Raw genomic sequence first — 26085 nt, forward strand, 5'->3', positions numbered from 1 at the left:
CTTTCTCCCTTCAGCCAGAACAAACAATGCCCACAGATAGGCTCGTTGATGGTGTTGTTTGTTAATATTTCTAGCACTCAGACAAACATTTGGCATTAGGCAAGTACTCAGCAAATTTGTGTTAAATGTATGATCTCAGCAATCCGTGGAGGTGGCTTTAAATTGAAAAACAGAAGCTGGTCAAAACACATCTGTATTCCTAGGACATGGCAGGCAGAGGCAGGGAGATCGGAAATTCCGTGCCAGCCTCAGCTACATCGTGATCTCAGAGCCAGAACTTGTCCCCCAAAATAAAAATAAAAATAGGGGCTGGATAAATGGCTCAGTAGTTGAGAATGCTTGCTGCACAGTCTCAAGGATCAAAACTTGGACTGCAGTGCTTATGTAAGAAGCCATTGTCCCCGAGACTTCTGCAGTTCCAGCGTTGATGCAGGCAGAGACAGGTCACCGGGACTTGCAGGCTTCCAACTGAGCCCAGAAATGTAAACTCCAGGTTCAGAGAGAGCTGCTGCTTCCAAGGAATGGGTGGAGAGTGGCAGAGGAGGACAGAAGTCTGTATCCCTCCTCACCAACATGTACACTCATGCACATGTGTGCACACACATGCACACACACATACCACAGGCACACACATCACACACACATACCACACCACACAACCACACACACATAATACTAACAGACATATACACAGCTCACAAACACTTACTACACAAGCACACACACACACACACACACACACACCATACAAGTACACAAATCTTTTAAGAAAACTAAAACCACAGGCTAATTAGCTAGCCCCAAATGACAAATAGTCAGTATTAGAGCTGGAATGTCAAGCCTTTAAACAACCTGTAATATGTCACATTTCTCACCTTAAGATAGCAATCTACTGTTATTTCATCTTAAATTTCCCTGGAGTGTGACTATCTCGTGGACTGACCCAGGCTCTAGTCCAACCTAGCTAGAAAGATCGCTGGTTCACTAATCTGTGAGTGCCGATGCTCTCAGGATAACCTGGTGTTCACAAACATCAGCAGCATCCCGAGAAATGAGTGTCTGCCTGCATCCACTCAGTCCTTCCATTCATTCCTAGTAAGCTTGTCTTAGCCTTTCCAGTTACACTGAAACCAAGCATTTGTTTAATGCACATCCTTTTCATTCTCTTATCAATGCTTTCTTTACTCATGTCAAGGTATGCCACCGGCTTTCAAAGAGTCTAGAAGAGGGCAACAGATCCTTGGCAGGCAGAGTCACAGGAGGTTGTGAGCTGCTGGGAACCCAACTTGGATCCTCTGAAAGAGCAACAAGTACACTTAACTACTAAGTGAATGAGGTTGAGGACATGACTGTTCCTAGGTATGGTTGAGGAGAAGGCTTATTGTAGATATGAAGGGGAGAACAGCCAGAGGCATCTGGAAGGGTCAAGACTGAACAGGGCTATGGTGGGGGCAGTGAGAGAGGAAGAAAAGAAAGAGGAGAGACGGGCACTAAAAGAGGAAGAAGAAAGGGGCCGAGTGGACTAAGAGACCAAGAACAAAGAGACCAAGAGGGCACAGAACCAAAACAGCTGAATTATATAGGGATCAGAGAAGCTGGGGGAGGGAAAGTGAAGCTCAGGCCTGGGTTGGAGAGTTAGGGCTGGGAAGTGCTGGGGGAACCACAGGTACTGAGTGAGCCTTTGTCTCAGGGTTCTTTGGGGACCTGACACCAAGCATCTCTTCACTATCTTCATTTTTTTTTCATTTTATGCATTTGTTATACTTTTGTGTGTGTCTGTCCCTGTTCATGTGAGTGTAGGCATATGTTCTCATGGATGCCAGGGGCTGGCTTTAGGTGCCATTGCTCAGGCACCTTGGTTTTTGAGATGGGTCTTTCATCAATTAGGTGAGGCTGGTTCTACAGCCCGTACCAGGATCCTCCCGAGTCCCTCTCAAGTGTTGAGATTGTGAGTGTGTATGCCCACACATCAGCTTCGGAAAGGTAGGTTTGGAGATCAAAGCCAAATCTGAGGCCATGGGCTCTGAGGATGGAAAAAAGGGGGCACAACACCACTGAGTTTTTTTAATTACTTTGTGCCCCCAACAATAGGTAGTAAATTTTTCTTTCTCTTTCCTCCCTCCCTCCCTCCTTTCCTTCCTCCCTTCCTTTTATTACCTCCCTTTTCATGTTGGCCCTTGTCTCCAGCAGTAAGTTTCTATTACTCTAAAACACAACCCATTTTCTTCACATGCTGTGGGGTTCTCTGTACTGGCCACATCACGAAGCACAGAGGAGGTCGGATCAACTTTTACCCCAGCTGATCAACAATTCCAAAAGCAGAAACATTATCTCTGCCAGAGAAGGGGTGCAGAGACATGTTTAGAACAAAGGAAAAGGGGAAGAGGGTGACTTGCCAAGCAGGGTGTCCTAAATGCAAAGAAAACCCCAAATCCATTAAAACTGATGGTTTGCTGCTTTGGGGGTTCCTCTCCTGTATAAGAAGTCTGCAAGGCTTGTTCAGGAACATGCTGACTAACTTCTCTGTCCTTTAATTCTTTAACTGATGAAGACACAGAAGCCACCTGGCATGTCACACCTATACTTTTCGGTTTGGCTAGCTCTCCATGCCTCTGTGCACGTCTTTATTCATTGAGTGGGCAGTTATCAATGTACAGGAGGCTTATTAAAGGCTTCTTAATCAGAAAAGAAAACAAAGGCAGTCTGAGGGCCAGTAACACGAAGTAACAGCAGGGAGTTTTCTGTGGTCTTTTGACAAGATATTCCAATGGGAGCCAAGGCCACTGAGGAGTTAACTGAAATCACAGCTCAAGAAGGAGGAGTCCCAGGCACCAAGTGGCTAATCTTGGAGTCTGTTTCCAAGATTATAACCTGTTTTATGCAACCCTCAGAACCAAAGAAACTTTAACAAAGGATTAAAAGTTATGTAAACAAAGATCCCTTTATTTACCCCTCTGCTTCTCTAAGGAGCAGGCGGCTCCTGCCTGCTCTCTGCAGGGCTTCTCTCCCATCAGTCACTCAGTAGGTAATTTACGGCAGCATTGATGCATTTACAGACCAGAAGCACCTGTCCATGGAAATGGTGAAGAATGCTCAGGTAAAAGTCGCTCATTTCTTCTGTTTGTTGTGGGTGAAATCCAGCAATTTTTTTTGCTTGGGAAAGCTCAAGGTATATTTAATCCTAAATTATAAATTTAAGATTCTTTGAGTTTTCTAATATTTGGTCTTTAAATTCCTGACAGAAACAGCAATATATTCAGTATTGGATTTATTCTGTGCAATGCAGCATGATTGTTTGTTCCCACACAAAGTCTGGTGTACCTGGAGTTTAGTGGTTTAGTGGATTAGGAGAGAGTCTAACTGAATCTCAGCACTGTTGTTTTTCTGTCTGCTTTGTCCTGGAAGGCCTCCCCTCCTTTATCTAGTTCCACTACATCAGTCTTTCGAACTCCTATAAGTCTTGCTTTCTTCATACCCTTCAAGTCTAAAACCCGGAGCTATGACCACCCATTCTGTCCACACACACTGGCAACAGTCACACACATAGGCATTTCTGCTGAAAATGAGAAAGCAAGTCAACTACTTTAAAACAAGCAGAAATAAAAGCGCAGCCGGTTGCTGGTTATCTTCATATTTCTTTCTGTATTCACGAAGAATCTATGAAAGCATATGTCATTACATGTAACTGTAGACATGCTTTCTTTCTTTCATGAGTTTAAGACCACTTGATACGCAGGCTTTGTTGCTATTTTCATTTAATGCTGCACCCTGGAAAGTTTTCTGTGTCAGGACGCATATCTAAATCATCCTTGTCCTTAGGTGACAACAGGTGTGTCCCCCAAAGTGAGATCACAGAAGCCTGGTGTCCTGCAGTTCACAGCCCCGCCACTCCACATGCTGACATTGGGTATTGGCATCTTTTTTGTTTCCTTCATTTGCTGTGTAAAACTGGAGCATCTGTTGTTTGGGGGCACATTTCGTCAGCACCTTGTCACCCCTGTAAACCCTCACATGGGTCATTCCCCCATGTGTTTCTTTCCTGCTTACAGGGTTTTTTCTCCCACGTGAGAGTCACAAACTTTGCTTTTCATATATGACATTTCCCCATGACATCATTTTTACTCTGTCTATGGTGCTTTTAAGCCTGTGTGGTATTGGATCATTGTGCAGTAGATCCACATTTTTCATTATTTACTTCAATCAACTTCTAATTTTTTTTTAAAATCTGGAAGCCTCTGAGATGCTTCAACACTGATTGAAAGAAGACAAATTGAAAAGCTTTTGGAGAATTTTGCATCTAGATTGAGACATTTTCTTAATGATTTGATAAGTGTTTTAAAAATTAGAGTTTATCGTCCTCTGAGCAGGAGTATCCACTGTAAACAAAGGAAACAGCTTCTTAAGGTTTAGGGTGTTGCCACTTCAATGGCTTTGGAGAACATTTGCCTTCCTTCTGCAAGCACGTAGGTATTATGTTTTTAAGAATGCAATGTAATCCCCGGTAGGAAAATTAAGTACAAAGCAAAAGTATTTGGCTCCCACTACATAGGACACTTACAGGAAGCCTGGCCTCATGGGATGTTCCCTGGGGAAGAAGCAGAGTGAATTCTTTGATAACGGGGAAGGAAAGAATGAACATTGAAGAAGGTGAGAGATAAGCCTTTCATCTGAAGTGTGGGAGAAGAAATTACACAAGAGGAGGCTGGAAAGACAGACAAACATGCTGTCTAAACTGTGGCACACTTCAGATTGGTTTTGTCAGAAGGAAATTGGAAAGACTTTCCTTAGACTTAGTAATGTCCATGTGGGAAATGTTGTGGGTCCTACATATTCACATATTTTAGTTAGACACAGGTTTTTAAACTATCACTGAGCTTACAAAGTTAATAGACAAAATGGGTTTTCTGGGGCTGGCAAGATGGCTCACTGGAAATGAAATTTTGCTTTTAACTTGAGGATTTGAGTTCAAACCCTGGGACCTACATGGTATAAGAAAAAAAACTGATTCCTGTGAGTTGTCTTAGGACCTCTACCTAGCAACAGATACCCATGAATGAATGAATGAATGAAATTTGAAAGATCCCTGTGTTCAAAGAGATGGGAATTTTTAATGAGAATTGAACTGTTTTGTGCTCTTTGCTCCATGAGGCAGTGGCAGTATTCCTTCTCCTGAACTCAAGCCCAGTAAGCAGGACTTTATGAAGCTTACTCTAAGTTCTTATCTGTGTCTTCTGCAGTTTGGACGACACTGGCGACTGGTGTCAGACTTGGGTTTAAGGAATCCAGTCCAAAGTTTGGGTCTGAACACTGTCTCAGTTGCTAGAGTAATTGCCTAACGTGCAGGGAGCCCTGAATTTGAACCCCAGAACAGAATAAAATCGGGTGGTGGTGCACACCTGTCCTCTTGGCACTCAAGAGGAGGAGGCAGGAAGATCAGATGGTTAAGGTCAGAGCTAGAGAGATGACTCAGCAGTTAAGAGCACTGACTTTTCCATAGACACTTTTCCAGAAGACAGAGTTTGGTTGCCAGTAGTATATGGTGACTCACGATCATCTCTAACTCCAGTTCAGCAGATCTAATGCTCTCTTCTGGCCTCTAAGAATACTGTATGCATATGCTGTTCAGACATGCATGCAGGCAAAACTCACATATGCATAAAACAAAGATAATCAAAAATCTTAATTAAAGAAGTTCAAAGTCATCCTCAGCTAGTGAATTGGAGGCCTTCCAGGGTTACAAAGAATGCCATATTTAAAAATGGGTATGACTGATGCAGCCATCAGGTGAAATGAAGAGGAATATATTTAGTTTTAAGATTTTATTTATTTGTCTTCTTATTTTATGTGAATGGGTGTTTTGTCCTCAAGCATGTCTCTGTACCACATGTGTATACGTAGAGGTCAGAAGAGGATGTTGGATCCTTTACAACTGGAGGTATACATAGTTGTGAGCTGCCATGTGGGTGCAAGTGATCAAACCTGGTCCTCTGTAAGAGCAGCCGGGGCTATTAACTGCTGAGCCATCTGTCCAGCTTCATGAACACAGTCTATATTTTGAAAGGTTCCCTTTTCCAGTTGGGACCAGAGGGATGACTGGTAGGAGTTTGGGGCTATCTTAGGCAAGAGATGAATTTTATGGTACAGTGAAGAAACCTCAAGAGCAAACAATCTACAACTGCAGGGGGAGTTGTGTGGAGCTGCTGGAGCCTTGCTCCTAACAGGTCTCATGACCCGGGATAGATGTGTGAAGTCGGCGAAACCAAGAAAACTGACCATGTGTTTCAAATGAGTGGCCCGGATACCCAGAGTCATTTTTATTAACACAGTTTCAACAGTTTGCATGCACGGTTTCCCAACCATACTTGTTTCCTTAAGTTTCTAATAATGGCTACAATAATTGCCAGTTTGTTCCCTTATCTCACTCTCCTTCCATCCCCCAACTTTCCCACCAGTAACCATTACCTCCTTGGTTCATAGTTTTAATACTAGAAGCATTAGCAGTACAGCAAGCAGCAAAGGATGTTTTCTGACTAGGCACACCTACAGGTAGAACAGTGCGCCTGACTGGCAGCATTTACCGTTACAGCAGCGTGTAAAGTAAAAGAGAATTTCGCCTATAAAGGTCAAATCTGAGTTCTTATATTCAACTCATCAGCCAAGGCTGAATTAATCCATTCTTCATTCTATTCTACTCTATTTCCTATGATAGATATACCAGGTGTTCTCCTACCGTCCTGCAAACTACAGAACATAAAAGCCTTTTGCTAACAGTTGACATTGCTTATCTCTTGTGCTCATGTCCCCTTCCTTTCTGCAGGAAGAGAAGGAGTGTTGACTCCTACAGCTTTGGCACAACGATAGAAATGAGGGCATTGTGGGTTTCTAGGATTCTGTTTCGTCATTCCCTGTTCCTAGACTGTTCCCATTAACTCTTGATATCATCTATGATTAGCATTTCTCCTAGACTCTTGTGGTTAAAATGGTTCTCTCCAAAACAGTTATACAGACTTGTAATGTCATGAACTACTGTGACTTCTTCCAGGCTTGTCACAGGTGTGTTGGAAAGGCAATGTCCTGTTCTTGAGAATCCTGAATTTATGGTTGCACATCAAACATCAAAGGCTTTGGGAGTTGAATCAGGTTCACTGTGTGTTTTAACAACATCGCCTCTGGCTCACACAGAGGAGAGTCATCATGAGAGTTTCCCTAATGCAATAGCTCTTTCATTTATGGCTCTAAGGAAATGAAACTAGAGGCAGCCAGGAAGATGGTTTGTGTAAGGAAAGCAAGGAGAGCGGGTAGCACACACGCTCCTAGGGTCATGCCCAGAATTATACAGCGAACTATTCATTGGCATCGCCAAAAATGGGTTAAATTCTCCTAGGCCTTGCCAAAAAGAGAACTTGTTACTGCTATTCTCAGGCCTTGTCCCCCGAAGAAGTTATGTGGCTCCTGGCCTGTAACAACCAGAGAAGATGCATTCACCCTGCAGGTGAAGAAGGAGGCTAGGATCTTCACAGCTCCCACTAATGCTACCATAAACAGAAAGAGCCATATTTAAACATTGGTCTTAGCCAGGGAAGGCAGGGAGGATATGTCTGTTTCACCAAACCCTCCCGTGAAAGTTGTAACCATGTGTTGATGCAGTCATTCTGTTCACAGAAATTAAGATGGTTGTAAGCCTCTTTGTGGGTACTGGGAACTGAACCCAGATCCTCTGCAAGAGTAGCCAGTGCTCTTAACCACTGAGCCATCTCTCTCCACTATGTCCTCTTTGTCCTTTGGAAATTAATAGAAAATATCAAGGCTGGTTTGAGAATCAGGAGTAGAAGTGACCCAACACTCACGTTGGAGAGAGAAGGTCAAGGCTATCTTTTGACATTACCACATGAAGCAGCCCAGCTGGCAATGTGCTCACCTTGCAGACAGGAGGACCTGAGTCTGGTCCTCAGAGTCCATGTAGAAAAGAGCCGGAAGTGGTAGCATGGCTTTGTCATGGTGGAGAGGGGCGGCTGTGTGTGTCCTGGGGCTAGCTAGGCAGCCAATCTCACCTACCTGTGAGTTTGTTTTTAAAGATGGACAGTTCCTAATATGTTTCAAAAAAACATTAGAAAAAAAATCTTTTTTATGGGTGGTCACAAAAAAGAGAAAAGGCCACAAAGCTTTTCTGACGCTACATCTACAGTAAGAAAAGCACAGCATGATCAGAATGATGAGGACAAATTTTGAAATGAGTCAACTTCATATCCTGTTATCTTCAGGTCTCACAGATAGAAAAATGATTTATTTCGGGTTACTGATTACCGTGACCAAGCCCTTTGTGGGAGGTAACATAGTTATTATCCATCTTGGGTGATTCAGCCCCTGTAACTAAAGTCCCCAAAGGAGAACCTGAAGGGGAGTTAAGGGCAGTCTCAGATGTTAAGGAAGCTGAACACGTTGTGTCTAAAAATAGCCACCCTGTGTAGCCATTGAACTGCAGTGTATGCTTACAGTTGTGAGGTATAGCGAGGTTGCTTCTCATCCAGATAAATTCCAGAACCTAGGCCTGCAGCATTTTACCACATGTAACTATGAGAATCTCCCAAACATCTTGACCTATGAGTGTTATTTCTTACTGCTTTGCTCCAAAGACTTGGAAATAGGCTGGGACCAAGCGTGAAAACTGTTGATTGATTTTTTTCTTCAATATCCCATGATTTGAACAATTCCACAATTTTCTAGAGTGCACAAATGTGCTGTCATCCTGTCAAGTGTTGTGATTTACTGAAGGCATCTGCTTTACTGTGTTTCTGTCTTCTCATTTCTTTACATGTATGTGTGCATCACTATTTCACGTACAAAGGAAGAAACTGAAGCCAAAGAATGCTAGGAATGTACACAAGGCTTGAAAACATGCCCAGGATGCTGAGAGAGCCTTGCTTTGTTCTCAAAGCCCGCACCTCTCAGCATGCCATTTGCTCAGCATGCCAGTGGCTGGACTATTATTACTTTTAATGCCTTATTGGTATCTGACTTTTGGCTCTTTACCATCTTAATAGAAAACCTGCTGTTTGCTTTAATACTTGGAAAGCTGAATACACTTAGGTAGAACATTCTGTGTAAATACTAAACTCTATATCAAATAAAGCTCTAGAGCCAGACTTGAGATCTTTTCATACTCCAAGGGCTGGTCCCGTTTCACAGCCACCTCACCCCTCAGTATTTAATTCTCTAGGAACCGTTCTGGAAAGGGGTTAGGGGCTCCTAGGCACAGCCCAAGACTCTGACCTTGTTGAGGGAGCCTCAGAGAAGTGAATTGGCTTCTATTGCCTTTTTTCTGTCTCCTCCTGACAGACCATCTAACCCCAAGGTTAGAATTTTAGGATCTTCAGTTGCAAAGTGGAAGAGAGGCTGTCAGTCTGTGTCCCACCTGCTTATGTGGAACAAAATGGCTGTGAAGGTGTGCAGAGCCCAGAGCTGCACAGAGACGTTGGGAAGTGGCCAGGACTCCATGGCGCCTTTTCTAGTACTTTCTTCTTGATCTTTCAGCTCACTTGGAGCCTTCCTACATCATTTATCCTGTACCTTGTGCCTATCCATCTTTTTATAGCTCTTAGCTACCTGTTAACTAACTTCAGTTAACTTGGTTAGAATTTCTCCTGCTAGAGGGATGTTTGTTTTAGAGACTCTTGGATTTTAAAGTTCTTCTATGTGTCAGAAATAACTCCTCATCCCTCCACACCACTCCCTTGGTTTTGTTTTGAGGCAGGTCTTTCTGGAAAGCACAAGGAGGCCTGATTAAACAATCCTCCTGCCTCAACCTCCCGAGTGTTGGGGTAGTAGGTGTGAACCATCATGTCCAGTAGAGAATGGATTTCAAAAACCTGCCCTGATATAAGAATCAACACATGTTTTCTGCCGTGTGTAGAGCTGTGAGGGCTCACAGTTTTGGATCCAATCCATCTTGACTAAAGGTCAGAGAGTTCAGATCTATTCTCGTTTTTCTAGGATGAACAACAGGAAGTTTGACCAAAGGTGCGGCTACTGGATGCTTTGCTCCTCAAAGGCCAGACAACAGGATGCTTGGCTTAGCATGTAGTTACCAGGTGTTTTAAGATGTAAGGAGGTAGTTACACTTGCTTCTTCTTTGTATCATGGGAGTCTTGTGCCCTCCCCTTTTGATTGGGGCATAGAAGGACTGAGAGTAATAAACTCGGGCTTTATAGTATCCACTGGAAGCCCTCCCAACCTATCTGTTATTTGTCTGTCTATTTATCATCTATTGACCGACTGAAATACACATGCACAACAATACACATACATAAAATTAACTTCACATGTTTGATGGACTCAGTTTCCCTTTTTATAGTGCCTAATCATGGAGCTAACTTAAAATAAGCTTAATTTGTTAACAGTTTGTTATGTTTGTGGTGTGATCTCAGTTGTCAACTTAATAAGATCTAAGATGACCTAGAAGTTCAGCCTCTGCAGCTTGTGGGTGATTATCTCGACTAGATTAGTTGAAGTGGGAAGACCCACCCAAATTCCTTGGATGGTATGCTGGTTAGGTTTGTATATCAACTTGACACAAGCTAGAGTCATCTGCGAGAAGGACAACCTTAATTGAGAAAACAGTTCCATACAATTCAGCTGTAACATTTTCTTAATTAGTGATTAATGTAGGAGGGTCCAGTCAATGGTGGGTGGGCCCACTCCTGGACTGGTGGTCCTAGTTCTATAAGAAAGCAGGCTGAGCAAATCACAAGGAGCAAGCCTGTAAACAACACTCCTTTATGTCCTCTGCATCAGCTCCTGCCTCCAGGTTCCTGCCCAGTTTGAGTTCCTCCTGTCCTGACTTCCTTCATGATGGATGGTGATGTGGAAAAGTAATTGAAACAAACCCTTTTTCCCCCAAGTTGCTTTAGGTCATGATTTCGCCACAGCCTTGAAACCCTAAGATGGTGTCCTTGACTATAGAAAAAGCAGGAGAAAAAGAGCTGAACACAAACATCCAGTGCTCCTACTGCCTCCTACTGCCGATGCCATGTGATCAGTCACATGACCAGCGGCTATAAGCTCCTGCTGTTTTGACTCCTGCAAACCAAAACAAGCTCGCACTCCTGCAAGTGCCTTATGTCAGGGTATTTTATCAGAGCCCGAAGAAGAGTAGTCAAGGCGTGTGGTAAAATTTCTGCCGACTTAAATTGCGTCCTCCTGCTGTTCTAATCTGCTTATAACGAGGATTTTCAGGGCTAGGATTGGGGATCCTAGCCTTTGTTCTAGAGAACAGCAGGAATGTTCTCACAGGGAAGAAGGTGGATTTGCAGAGCCTGGATCTTATATGGTTCTGTCAAATTTTTGTAATTCTAGATGTAATTGTACAGCGCAGAGGTCTTTGTGTCACTTGGCTCTTGGGGCAGGAAGCAATCTGTTGGGAGGTGGATTATTGTCATTCTGTTTCTCTCTTTGTTTATCTTTGGGGTTTTCTCCAATATTATTTTACGCCCAGTTAGGCTGCGACCTTTATCAGGTTTCCCTTCTTCACCCACAAAAGTTCACTTCGCAATGCCAAGCCACCCTACCCTTTCTTTGTTTCGACAGTCATCGTGGCTAAAATAGCCATTGCTGATTAAACACAAAAGACATGCTAGGTACTTTATTTTAGTCCTAATCCTTAATAAAATATGCGAGGAAGGCATTGCTACCTTTTTTTTAGAAAGAGAATGTAAAAAAGTTACACTTTTTAAAACTTCACTGTACTCTACAGCATTATTGTTATACCAAAATGCATTTCTGCATTTATTCACTTATCTGTCACAGTAATTCTACCAATATGCACCAAACACTTATTTTGTGAAAATAATAAACTTAAATATTGTGAAGACTATAGATAGCTCTCATCTAGCTCTGACCCCAGGAATTTCGCAGAATAGACAGAGCAATGACAGCTGAGTGTAATGATTAAAATATAGGTTAGAATCTGTGGACTTCTCCAAGGTAGTTTTGAGGTCATAATCACCATGATAGTATCACATACAAAAGCAAGTTCCATATACAGTTGTCGATGACTGAGCAGTTAACTTGGAATTGAAGGGAGTGTTGAATGGGCCAGGAGAGGTTCCACATACACATAATGTGTAGCATTTGTGTACAACCGAGCATATTCCAGAGATGGAAAAGCTCTTTTGAGTGACCAGAACATGTGAGTCAGAGGGTGGAGGTATACCATGTTTGAGGTGTGAAAGGAACAGAAGTCAGGTGCCCAAGGGTAGCATTTATAGCATCAAAGTTGTCATGGAATCAGAAAAGAAAGTTTTTTCAGTTTTATATCAAGTACAGAAAGAGCAATCTCAAGAAAGTTTTTCCAGTTTTATATCCAGCACAGAAACAGCAATCTCAATAGCAAAATGTATACAATGCTGGTAAGAGGGCTCAGTGGGTGAAGAAATTTCAACCCCAGCTGAGTGTGAGTCCTCAGGACCAGTGCAGAGCTGGATAGTCGCTTCCATACTCCCAGAACTCCTGTGGTTGGATGGGAAGAGGAGAGAGCTGAATCCCTATAAGCCATCCATTTGTACTGAGGGAACCAGCAAACAGACGAATCAGCCTCAAACAAGGCAGAAGGTGGAGACTGATACCAACATTATCGTCCGACCCCCACACATGTACTGCAGCAGGTGTGTGCTCACACACACACACACACACACACACACACACACATATGTTCACCCCCCCCTCTCTCTCTCTCTGTGTCATACACACACACACACACACACACACACACACACACACGATCATAGATATTCACCATCAGAATAATTACAATTTGGAAGGGAAAATTTATATTATGAGCAATCTTTCAATGTTGGAATTATCTAAGTTTGTTAGATTCAGTGTTTTTCAAACTTTTTTTTTTAAATATTTATTTATTTATTATGTATACATTATTCTGTCTGTGTATGCCCGCAGGCCAGAAGAGGGCACCAGACCCCATTACAGATGGTTGTGAGCCACCATGTGGTTGCTGGGAATTGAACTCAGGACCTTTGGAAGAGCAGGCAATGCTCTTAACCGCTGAGCCATCTCTCCAGCCCCCAAACTTTTTTTTTTTCCAGTTTGGGTTCTAAAACTATAAGATTATAAAAAAAAAATCCCGTTTCATAGTGTCTGGGCAAAGTCCATTATTCTCAATATGAATCTCTTCACAGTCTGAGTAAGTATTTTAGAACCATTGTTGTTTGCCGACTTAGGGGTCAGTTCAGAAAGAGACTCACTAGGCAGAGATCTGCAAAGAAGCTGCAATGCACAATGGAAGGACGAGAGAAACATTTCTATTTGTCTGTTTGTAAAATATAGAAATTGCTTGGATCTTAATGTGTCTGGATTATAGTTCTTAGTTTTATTTTATTTATTTTTTTATTTTTTGCTTTTAGCTACATGGCTCTTGCATGAGTCAGGTTATTCGTGTTATTCCATAAAAGTACCAGTATAAAAGGGTTTTATGAGGATTAACAATGACACATATAACAAAGATATAAACGTGCCTAGATATTATCCCATTGCTTTCTTTAAAAAAAAAGATTTATTTTTACTAATTTTACTCTGTGAATGTATGTGACTACGCACATGACTGCAGGTACCTGCATTTGGGTTGTTGTGAGCGACTCTATATAGTTGCTGAGAACCAAACTTGAATCCTCTGTAAGAACAGCAACTCAACTGCTGAGTCATCTCTCCAACACTTGTTTCTTCTTTCCTTTCAATCTCTTCTGGATTTCTTTTTTTTTTCTTTTTCAAATGTTCATGACTTATTTTATAGTTCTATGAAGAAAGACAACAGACTTCCCTAAGTTTGGTGAGGCTGAAACATCATAGTTGAAGGATGTGACAGAGAAAAGTTCCTCATCTCTCTCATTGCAGCCATAAAGCAAAGAGTGAGTTAGGGCTCAGGAATATACGTGTGTGTGTGTGTGTGTGTGTGTGTGTGTGTGTGTGTATCTTATCTGTTCCTCTAGATTAGCCCTACTAAAGTAAAACCTAAATATAATACAAACAAATTGTTTAATAATATGCACACATAGTTTAATAATGTTTTCCCTCCCTCCCTCCCTCCCTCCCTCCCTCCCCCTCCCTCCCTCCCCTTCCCTCCCCCTCCCTCCCCCTCCCTCCCTCCCTCCCTCCCTCCTTCTGTCCCTCCCTCCCTCCCCCTCCCTCCCCCTCCCTCCCTCCCTCCCTCCCTCCCTCCCTCCCTCCCTCTCTCTCTCTCTCTCTCTTTCTTTCTTTCTTTCTTTCTTTCTTTCTTTCTTTCTTCCCTCCCCCTCTTTCTCTCTTCTGGAGCCCTGGTTGTCCTGGAACTCACTGTAGGTCAGGCTAGCCTTGAACTCAGAGACCCACCTGCCTCTGCTCCTGCCGCCAGTACTTGAATAAAAGGCATGTGTCACCACTGCATGGTTATAATATTATTTCTTATACTATAGATACTGTTACATAGAGATGTGATGTACAATAATTCTTTATTGAGTTTATTGTGGCACATTTTGAAATAAGCTGGATCTCACACCTCTTGAAATGCTGGGAATGAGGAGTCTACTTTCAAGGCGGATCAATAATGGCACATCACAAAGAGAAATTTAAATGCTTGTTAATTTAAATATGAAGCCCAAACCATAATATCCACATAATTATCTTTTCCTAATCTCAACACTAAAAGTAACAGCAATAGCAAAGGAATTAATTTGGTAATGTAAGACACACTTCATGAAGGGAATTTCAGTGTTCAGATCATGCCTGTAAGTCAGGTTGTCACTAAGAATGAGATTTGCTGTTTTGTTTTCTGTTTTCTTTGGAAGTCTAAACTAAGTGCCTTTAGAGAAAAAGAAGGAAGACATGATGTTGGGAGGGAGACGTGTTGTGAGTGTTCAGTAACACTGGAACAGACAATGAAGAAATACATGTGATCATAATACATTGCCTATGTATATTAAATACTAAAATAGTAAAAACATTATGTCTTTTAAATTTATTATTTATTATGTATTCAGTGTTCTGCCTGCATGCTGGAAGAGTATATCAGATATTATCATAGATGGTTGTGAGCCACCATGTGGTTTCTTGGACTTGAATTCAAGACTTCTAGAAGACCAATCAATGCTTTTGACTTTTGAGCCATCTCCCCAGCCCTATTATTGTCTTTTAAAGAAATATTTCCAGGTGTCATGGATCACACCTTTAATCACAGGACTCGGGAGGCAGAAGCAGGCAGATCTCCGTGGGCTTGAGGCTATTATGGTCTATACAATGAACTCCACAATATCCATGACTCCATTGTGAGACCCCATTTTAATAAAATAATATAAGGTAATATTATAGACATTTGCATACATTAATATTATCTCCAGTGGTTCCAATTTATAGTCAGGGAAAAGCATGTAAATTATAATATTGATTTACAGAATCTTACCATTTGTAGAGAAACTACCCCAACTTAGCCAGGATAATAAGTTGAATCTGTGGTCTTTTAGTCGAAGATATAAATAGTAGAAGACAGGATACTTTTTAAATAGTCTGGATATAAACGTTGTTGAATAAATATTCAACAAAATAAAGTCATAGATGTCATTAAAACTCACAGCAGAAAATACAATGAACCCCCTCATGGACACAAACCACCTTTAACATTCAAAACAGATGTTTGGTATCAGAAAGCACACTAAAGAGCAGAATGTAAAAAAATTAATTAAATCAGAGCAAGATTTTGTGTTGTTTTTGACTAGATCTCAAGCATTTGATTTTACCAATACCAATAAAGACACAGGAGTCAGATGTGGGGGTGAAAGCCTGCTAGCTCAGAGAGGCAGAACAAGCACCCGATTGACCTTCCTCCCCCACGAATGTCCCAGAATGTAAGGATCTAAGGCCTTTCTCCTACATAGTCTAAAAGCAAAACAAAACAAACAACAAACCCCTCAAACCAAATGTCCCTTTCTTCTACTTCCTGCGTCTCTCGCAATCCATCCTCCTGATTCTTTCTTACTCTGTATGGTTTTTTAATGTTCACTTCCTGTCAGCTGGTTGCTTGCTCCACCTCTTGACTTATGATTGACTTTATTTAGTCCTCTTTACAATAAGCAGAAAGCTCTTGAATTAAAGATGAGTGCTAGGGCTGAGCCACCCCACAACTAGAAACAGCTTTTTCCAATAAATAACACAAACTTGGGGTTCACAGTGTGATCAAATATCCTGCAATAATTTTGCTAATTTATTTTGAAATGGCATCTGAACAGGTACCCAGAATATTTGTTTTTCCAATGTCCAAAATCAGAACTTTACTATTAATCATTAATAACTTCTCAAGTTTCATGTTCCTGTGGTCTCCTTTATTGTTAAACTTGAATCACAAAGTTACAAGTTAGAAAAAGAAGTTTTAAGTACTTCAAGAACATGCTGTGTAGCACAAATATTGAAAACCCAAAGACTGATCCTGTCTCTTACTTCTACTTCATTCCAAAGTGGCGATCCTGCCTCCAGGAATCTCAGAAAGAGACTATCTGAGAGCTGTTTTCTCCCATCTTATATTCCTCTCTAGGCCTAGGATTGTAGGTGTGCACCACTACTGCTTGGTTTCTATGTCAAACTAGTGTGGCTACTGGGATTAAAGGCATGTGTCACCACTTTGGTCTGTAAGGCTAACCAGTGGGTGCTGTTTTACTCTCTGATCTTTAGGCAAGCTTTATTTATTAAAATACAAATGAAATATCACCACACTGTTGGGTTAAGAGACATTGCCTTCAGCCTGAACTTGATCAGTCTTGAGTTTAAAGCAATTCTTAGGATGAGGATTTACACACACACCCAGAAAGCATGAGACACAACATTTGCATTCACAGTAGAAATGGAAAAGGCACTGTTAAACTATACCAGAATATTTACACATAAAGTAACAAGAGATGAAGAAGCACATTGACTCTAAAGGAGTAAGAAATCCAAAGATTCCCTGTTTGGAATCTCCGCGGTGTTCCTCTTGCCGTATGTGTTTGATCCTACGTTGGTGGATGAGAGGACAGGACCAAGATTGTTGCTGGAATGGACCAAAAAGTTTGCCAGGCGTTGTGTGGCACAGGTTGCAGTGTTGCACTTCCGTTTGTCCATCTGGTGGTTGGTTCCACTAAACAAACAAGAAAGAATAAGTTGAGAGGCAGCCACACCACCTACACTGTTCCATGCAGTAAAAGAGAGGAAGTATTTTTATAGAAGTCACTCAGGACTCTGGACACTTATGACACTGAGAAAGTGTAGAAGAATCAATTTTGACCACAAAACCACAAAACACCTTCCACTGCAGTTAGTGTTGCAGCTCACAATACAAGGAGTGATCTCTTTGGATATTTGGCACATGTTCTTATAATAAAAGCTCTTCATCTTATATTTTCTAAATCTTGTTGGCTGACTTATTTTCTGTGATGTATAAATGATTTGGAATGTATGATTTATATCTAGCCTGGGATATATAGAGATTCTAAAGGTGAAATTATTTCCTTTATCTTTTTGACAAAAATTAAACAATATTTTAATGTTTTTTAAGATTACTCAATTAATTTCCCATCAAGGAAAAGATGCCATAAAGGAATTCTGCCATATGCAACACTGAAGGCACTGTGCAAAGTGAGATAACTCAGGTAAAGGAAATTAGGTATTGAGCGAACACATGTGAGACTCCACATGCAGTCACGTTTGTGAGTCAAACCGTGGAGCGCAGGTAATGAGCGAGGACAAATACCTGGTTACTAAGCAATAGGCAGCAAGGTGAATGTATTCTCAAGGTCACTGGTATGCAGTTTGCCAGAAGTACACAATTTTTGTATGCTAAAACGTTTTGTGAGAGCAGATTTCACACTGAATGTTCTTAGTACAAGAGACCATATAGAGACATTGAAAAGACAGATAAAGTCTGGCAGTGGTGGTGCATGCCTTTAATCCCAGCACTTGGAAGGCAAAGGTTGCTGGATACAGAGTGAGTTCCAGCACAGCCACACAGAGAAACCATGTCTCGGGAAAACAAACAAACAAAAAACCAAAACAAAAAAAAACAACAAAAGACAGATAATATTACACAATTAAAAGATCATCTAAGTTGCTATAGAGTTACAGTAAAAATGAATTGATCACTGTCCCAGCACTCACTGCTCCATGGGAGTGCTTGGTATGAATATGTAGAACTCTGCTTTTCAAAATTTTAATGTTAGGGCTAGACTGCAACAATTGGGCATTAAGATCACCAAATTTTTAGCCACCTAAACAGCTGAACAATAACACTAGCAATAAATTAAAAATTGTAACTGTGATTTAAAATTCACTTGAATTTTGACTTTTTATTTATTTATTCATTTAGGTATTTTTGAGCCAAGCCATGTAGTCCAGTCTGGCCTCCAACTCATGATTCCCCCACTTTTCCGAAATGTTGGGGTTACAGATATGTACCACTTAAGGCATTTATTTATTTATTTCGACTCTATACTCTTGGAATATCTCATGTCTCTGTTGGTCAGCTTTCTGCTTGTATAAAAACACCTGAAGTAAATCAACGTAAAAACAGGAGAGACATTTGGGTTTGAAATTTTGAGGGCTCAGGTCAGGGTCATTTGTTCCTGTCACTTTGCATATTAAAAACACATTTCACAGTAGGTAATTGAGAGATGAAGCAAGCTGGTAATTGCATGGTAACCAGGAAGTAACCAAAAAGAAGAGAAGAATAAATTATGTTCCCAAACTTCCTTGGAAGGCACAAGTTCAATGCCTCCCATTTCCAGCTCTGCCTCTTTCACAAAGTTTCTACTACCTCTTTCCCAGGTATGGTTCAGGGACCAAACTTTTAAGACTTGGGGCTTTGAAATATACTTCAGAAATAAACTTTATCAAAATGCTTTCAAAATGTTACTTTAAATGAATATAGGATAGTAACACTGCCTACTCTGTTGAGTTTTAGAATACATTAGGAAATGTTTCAGTTTTCAGCTCCAGAGGAATCAAATTACTATTAAGATTTAGATACTTGTAAAGTGGAAAGTAAAAGTTATGGAGCTAAAAAAATATCAATGCCCAAGACTCTGTAGATAATACATAATGGGGACCAATGCAATGAGTGCTTCTTTGTGAAGCCTTTGTGGGTGGGAGTGTTGAATCATCATCGCCTCTACACAGTTACCCTAAAACTAAAGTTTTACATGAATTTTTAAAATTATTTTCCCTTCTTACTGCTGTATTTCCCCCAACTACAGAAAACTTTTTCATCAACATCAAGTGACCTATTTGTTTTGTTTTGTGTAAATATACAATAAAGAAACAATCAGTAGCCAAAGGAGGCCCCCCCGTGGGATCCAGATGTTTGTTTTAATTTTTTGAAGCAAATTACAACTTTTTAACCTTAATCCAGCATCATCTTCCTGCCTCCAGTCTCTAGGGCTGGAATACAAGTGTGTGCCACCACACACAGTGAAATCTACATTTTTGTTCTGTATTCATCATAAGGATATTATTTGTTCTTTGAAGGCATAGCATACATAAACACTATATTTCAAATGAATCACTTAATGCTTTAAAGAGGTTTTCTCATGTTTCCAACACAAGCCATGAAATTTTAAATAAGATGACTTTCCTAAAAATCATTTGGGATTAGAACTTGCTCTGAAACTGAAAACTGATAGATTTAAGACAGAAAAGAACATGATCTATCAGTGTCGGGCAATTTCTGTTTGAAGGTGTTCTTGGCAGTGATGGGAGCAGACTGTAGAGTTCTTCACAGACAGTGGAGTTGGACTTTGAGCATGGATTAGAAGGCAATAAAGCACTTTAAGTCATCTAAATGAAACATTATCGTATTGAGTTAGCTGAAAACTCCACCACTCCTCATGAAAGACACAACAAGAGTTCTTAAAGCTTGTGTCACAGATGCACCATTGATTCCCCCCGTGTAAAGACAATGAAAGCATGGACAAGACTTTAAAATAATCATTAGAAGGTGAGCAGTGGTGGTTCACCCATTTAATCCCAGCACTTGGGAGGCAGAGGCACGTGGATCTCTGTGAGTTCGAGGCCAACCGGGTCTACAGAGCCAGTTCCAGGACAGTTAGGGCTGTTACACAGAAAAACCCTGTCTCAAAAAACAAAAGGAAAAACAACAAAATAATCATCAGAATACTGGGTAAGGGTGACATAGAAAATATAAGATACCTCCACTTGATGTATTTTTTCTTAATGGCTTGTTTACATTAACATTCATATGTAGAGGTGGGTAACTACCACTGGGAGCTCCTAGTTATCAAACTAGGTTATGTGTGTGTGTGTGTGTGTGTGTGTGTGTGTGTATGTATGTATATATCCCCCATCACCAAAAAGGGAACTGATGTAAAGAAGTGCATTAGCAGACATTTTAAAGATGTCTTGTGAGTGTGCACAAGACAAATGATTATGAGAAAATAATAAAATAATCTGACAGGCTGTGATTTATTTTATTTTAGAGTAAAGTTCACTGTAAAAGATGTGAGCACCCACAGACACACTTGGCAGAGATGCTGAGCAAATCTCTGTATGCACTGGAAGAAAAAAAAATCAAGATACTAGCAGACACATTAAGTAATACCATTAAATTTTCCATCATGATTCAATTGTTCTGTTTATTAGAAACCTCATATTGGCTTTATAGCTATTTTTAGCCATGAAAAGGCCAATTGAAAATTACAGTGAGTTCAGTGATCACCGTGTGAAACCAGGTAAGTCTTGAGATGATAAAAACTATCTTTGTTGTTTCCTGGTATTAATCACAGCTGGTGCTGCAGAAAATGTCTGCACACTGACACCGACCTTCACCCAAAACACATACTCTAGAGAATAAAAAGAGATGATAACTATACTTCCAAGAAGAGATTAAATCACATGCTTTTCTAAGGCAAATTTAATTTTTTGTGCTGTCCATGAGTGGGTAAGTTGGTTTCCTAAGAATATATGGAGCAAAACTGAATGAGGCGCAAATTCGAACTTCTTATAATTCTATATCGCCACGGCATGGAATGACCTTCAACGAGCAAATGACTTTTTAACTAATTCTGAAATTTAACTTCTTAAAACCTTTCATTTCCCTCCCATTTTATAGTTCCATTTTCCAGAAGGAGATGCAGAAGTTTGGATACTTCCAGACTCGTTTGAAAAGGAAACAGAGGCAGTTTACCTAAGCACCCAAGTTCCAGCTGACAGAAAAAGCACTGCCTTGTTCAATCCCTTCAGTTTCTTTCAGTACTGCTTTCAAACAGTAGGAATGTCTGTCTGCCTGTCAGTCTTCCTGGCGTCTTACTCTGGCTTTGCCCCTGTAGGTTCTAATGAGTTTCCAGACAATGTCGCCATCCATGCCCAACTATAAGAAGTTCTACCAGTCAATCCTCAGTCACTGACTTTGCCCTTAAAGAATGCAGAATTAGGAACCCATTCAGCTTCAAGTACTGCTCGCAGAAGGACTGGCTTAAAAATTGAACATTACAATTGCAATTCGAATTTCCCCACACTTTCCAAACAAAGTTGAGATTTTCAGAATACCAACCTTCTGACGGGTGTAGCTTTCAGGTGGTTTAGTGCCACAGAGAGGATGAGGAGAGCAGCCGGCAGTTTGGAGATGTGCATCGCTTCTCAAGGTCCCTGAGAAGAGAACGACATTGAACTCAAGCTACTTTCTTCAGTTCCGATCGAAGCTGTATTAAATTAGAACCATCAAAGAAACTCTAAAGTGCAATTTACAAGGTCTTCTGTTATTTTTTACTGATGTTCGCCAACTTTGAAATAGTTTCAAAATGTCCAAGTTCCTTTTAAAAACAACATTACGATTTCTTTTATAACGCACTATTCTTTTACCGTCTTTTTGAAGCAATCCCTACAGGTAACACAAAGATTGCTTTTCTTTCAGTCAATACCATCTTTCCAAGCACAGAATGTTCCTTACCTTTAACGATCAGTGTCGGCAATATCAGAAAATGCCTCGACAGCCAGAAGGTTCAGGAGCCACAGCTCAAGTCTGCATGCACGGCTTGGCATCTGGCAAGCTGTCTTTTATATACCCCTCGCCTTGCTTAGCTCTGTCACCAGGGAGGCTCTGTCATTAATTTTCATCCTATGGCTGGAAAGTGCTTCATAGACAGCCAGGGCAGGTGGGCCATCATCACATTAACACTTGGGCAAATATTAGCACAGCACACACTGACTGCCTTTATGGGGTTAATGGTGCATCGGGGGAAGCAGACGTTTGTACTTTCCATTTGTATGAAATATAAGTGACATTTTCAACTATTAAGTATGATGGTAAGGAAGTGACATTTTAAAAATGGTTTAAGAAATAGCAATAAAGCATGCTTATATGCAAAAAGAATGCTAGAGAAATGGGGGCATTATAACCACTCTCTCAATACTATGGACGCTCAGAAATAGTTTGTAATACCACTGTAAAAATTATTTTCTAAAAAGCACATACAATGGAAAACTAAATGGACTGTGGGTTTTGAAAAGATTATAGGAAGTTTGGAGAGAACACATGATGTGAGGGGAATCTGGGAAGAGTTGGAAGGGAGGGATGGAGGATGGATTTGATCAAAGCACATTGTAAGCATGCATGAAATTCTCAAGGACAAAAACACTATATATGTCTTAAAAAGACAATAGAAGCCATTTATAAAGAAGTGGGGGTAGCAAAGACATAAAACCAACGATTTCACATCTGAACGTGTGTTTATCAGGAGTTAGAGACTTCTAGTTGTACACGGGTACACAGGGTTTGTTTGTTTATTGTGTGTGTACATGTTTCAGTGTGGTTTTGAGTGCATACAGGTATAGGCCCAAGGACAATCTCAAGAGTCATCCTTAGAAGGACTGAATTGTCTCCTTTGAGACAGTCTCTGTCATTGACCTGGCATTTAGGACATTTAGGACAAAAGTGCCCTAAAACCCTTCTGTCACCTTCTCACATTCTGGGCTTAGGTGAGCACACCAACATGCCCCACAGTTCCACATGGGTTCTAAATGTGTGCCATGGTGTGAGGCAAGCGCTTCACTAACTGAGTTGTCTCCTCAACCCCTGACCTTCCCTCAAATGGATTTTGTTCTTTATTGCTTTGTGAAAGAAAGGGCACAGGAAAACTCATGGCCTTTTCTTGTTCTGATCATATCTTTATTCCATTTAAACCATTTTACTCTGTTTTGACGTACAGCCCCATGTTGGCCAGTCTGGTACAGAATTCCATGTGTAGGCAAGGATAACCTTGAACTCCTAATCTTGCCTCATCTCCCACGTGACAGTATTGCAGATGCTATTCATGGCAATTAGCCACGAATCTCTGCTGTAAATGAATCTTTATGTTTGATAGGTAGCCTATTATTTTTGTTTAGACTTTTATAGGCATTACATGTCAGCTATGATCACTTTGGCTGCTATATCATCCTAACTACTGGTATATCTGCAAAAAAAAAAAAAAAAGATTTCCTTGTAGAAAGAAAGCATTCCTGATTTTTCAGTGTGACTTTTCACACACTTCATGAAAGCCCTTTGGATATTTTCTTTATTCTTGGTCTGTGAAATTTTTTTCTAATATGTTTTGGGCTATACTTTTTATAAAAAAGTTGAAAAAAATCAACATTTTAAATGTATAAACTTGACCCCTCCTATTCTGGGATTGAATCCCAGGCTCCTTGCACACTAGGCAGCACTCCACGACTCTGTCCCAATCCCAGCATCTCTTTTGTTCCAGATTCTGAAGTGCATGAGGGATGGGGAGGTGACTTAGAGGTAAAGTGGATTAAATTTCTGCCTTGGTGGAACTTCAGGTCTAGCTGGTTTAGAAGCATTCAGCAGTAGTAATTGGGGGTGGGGGTGATGGAAAACATTCTAAAGTCATTTCAGCATAGCGTAGCATGCAGACAAGGGCTGCTGATGTGGCCATTCCAGCTGAAGTCAGCCAAACACGGAAACCAGCAGAGACCAGTAGTACAATAGAAAAGCTCATTACTGACCAGAACGTGAGCAGCTGTGGGGAAGAACTCTCCCCTATGAACTTTCCATGTCTAAACAATATCTTTAGGTTTATATGAATATTGAGTAGGGAGAGCGTCCTGTATATACAAGCTAAAATGTAATGAGTTGAATGCATTGTGAGTCTGGTACGGAGTGAGACTGTGTGATTAACCTGGTGCTTTATTACTCTTGAGAAAACTATTTTTTTCTGTGATATTAATTTGTGAGAAAAGTTGTAATATTTTATTACAGATCTCCAAAGATCCTTTAGACTTACTTTTTGTCTTTGAGTGTGTTAAAATTGTGAACAGAGGTGAACCAGTCCTATTAATTAAAAAAAGAAAACAACAAAAAGACTCTTATTAAAGCATGTTTCTGCTTTGGAGATACACACAAAATTAAAAAGTTGGAGGAAGTATTACATTAGTTAGAGTTTGCTAATTAGGTGATCTTGCTGGTAGCTAGAGTAGAGCTTGGCAGGGAAGGCTGTGGCAGTGGGTCAGGTGGAGGGCAGTGTGTCTCAAGGCCCTTGCGATGCTCAGATCCATGAGGGGTTTGTGGGATGGTACATAAAACTGTGTTATTATGCTTTTTTCAGTCTTATTGATGTATGAGACCTCCTCAAAGGCAGTACATATAATTTTTTAGTCCCCCAGTCATTTGGTGAATGAGATTTATCTAAATTTTAAAATGCATAAATTCATTTATGGAAGTATCAACTCTCAGTGTTCAGCAGTAATTTTATCAGAGGCAAAGAAATAAGTTTGACCCAAATTATTCCTCTTTATTTTTACTCTTCTTTTGTTTTACTTTCTTTTTTCCTTTCGGTTGTTTTGTGACAGGGTCTTACCACATATCCAGAATATCCTGTAAGTTATCTACACAGTTTATGCTGGTGTCAAGGTTAGCTTCGATTGTCCACTTGATACAACCTAGTATCAGCTTGGAGGAGAGTCTCAATGAGAAATTGTTTATGTTGGGTTGACCTGTGGGCATGTTTGTGTAGACTGTTTTATATTAATTGATGCTGTATGGCCAAATCACTGTGGGTAGCACCAGTTTTAGGCAGGGTTTCCTGAATGAGTGGAAAGGATGCCTGCCTAGCCAGGTGTTCAGTTGCATTAACCCTGGTGAGCATCAGCACAACAGAGTCCACAGCCCTCGCATCCTAAAGTACATTTTTTAATTAGAAAGTACTCAGTGCTCCTTTGAGAGAAGAATGGGAAACCTGAGTCATCTAAAAGTGGTGTTTTGGAGGTGGTTTATTTAAAATTGCAACTGGTAGACAAACACGGTCATCCAGAGGAAAGGACAGCCATAACTGCACGATGATAGGTCCAATGGGATGACGAAGAAAAGGAGTTGGAGTAAGAAAATTACATCCATTTGCTGCATTGTCTAAGACCATTTCAGCTATTGCAGAGACGGAATTGAAAAAAGATGCCTTTCCACAAAAGCATAATCATGGCCTTGTTAGAGATAAACCTAAAACTTCATCTAATTACATTAATGAGTACCAATGAGTCATAATTAAATGTCTTTTGAAAAAAGTTGGGGGAAATGAAGCCTGTGACCATAGCTAATTATCATCTCCGTTCTTTCTTTGGTTGTGTGAATCAAGACTCTTCCTGTGACACAGCTAATGCGTTGAGAACCGGAGATTAGATGAGCTCAGGAAGGCTGCAGGTTGTATTTAACCCACGTCTATCTACGTTATATGGAATACACATCCATCTACATCACATGGCAGCATCTTTCAGGGTGGCTAGAGCGATGGCTACAGTGATTAAGAGCACCTACTGTTTCCCCAGAGGACTCCAGTTCACTTCCCCGCACCTATGTTGGGAGGCTTGCAGCAACTGTCTGTAACTCCAGCCCCAGTAAATTTGTCACCTCCTACCTCTGTGGGATCCTCTACTCACATGTGCCTGCCCTCATACAGATACACCCATATACACACAATTAAAATAAACAAAAATTAAACTCTTAAAATAATATCCTCTAGGGGGTTGCTTTAAAATTTTCTTGGTGAGCTGAAGACGGTATTGTAACTGTTGGGTATA

The 26085-nt window shown here is 40.7% G+C and overlaps 3 protein-coding genes across 4 annotated transcripts in view; 1 reads left to right on the plus strand and 2 right to left on the minus strand.

The window, feature by feature from the left end:
* Positions 1-26085, minus strand: part of Slco1b3 (solute carrier organic anion transporter family member 1B3) — a 1042880-nt gene that overhangs the window by 389820 nt on the left and 626975 nt on the right. The gene's annotated exons all lie outside the window — the stretch shown is intronic.
* The window catches only part of LOC142855848 (solute carrier organic anion transporter family member 1A5), an 83468-nt gene continuing 60243 nt past the window's right edge, over positions 2861-26085 (plus strand). For both annotated transcript variants that reach the window (XM_075982372.1, XM_075982373.1), the window contains exon 1: positions 2861-3097. The gene's annotated coding sequence lies outside the window, so the exon portion shown is untranslated. The remainder of the gene's footprint in view (positions 3098-26085) is intronic.
* Iapp (islet amyloid polypeptide) lies at positions 16043-22039 on the minus strand. Its single transcript, XM_075981915.1, has 3 exons — positions 21965-22039; positions 21569-21663; positions 16043-17146 (listed from the first exon to the last, which is right to left on the minus strand). The coding sequence occupies exons 2-3, from the start codon at positions 21646-21648 to the stop codon at positions 16948-16950; spliced, it is 279 nt and encodes a 92-aa protein (XP_075838030.1). The 5' UTR covers positions 21649-21663; positions 21965-22039; the 3' UTR covers positions 16043-16947.

This window comes from Microtus pennsylvanicus, chromosome 8 (assembly GCF_037038515.1).
Source record: "Microtus pennsylvanicus isolate mMicPen1 chromosome 8, mMicPen1.hap1, whole genome shotgun sequence".
Taxonomy (NCBI): Eukaryota; Metazoa; Chordata; class Mammalia; order Rodentia; family Cricetidae; genus Microtus; species Microtus pennsylvanicus.

Coding starts and splice junctions, on each gene's coding strand:
- Iapp (XM_075981915.1), bottom strand. CDS start 21,648: ATGCACATCTCCAAACTGCCGGCTGCTCTCCTCATCCTCTCTGTGGCA. Junction 17,147..21,568: donor AAAGCTACACCCGTCAGAAG/GTTGGTATTCTG, acceptor TTGTTTGTTTAG/TGGAACCAACCACCAGATGG.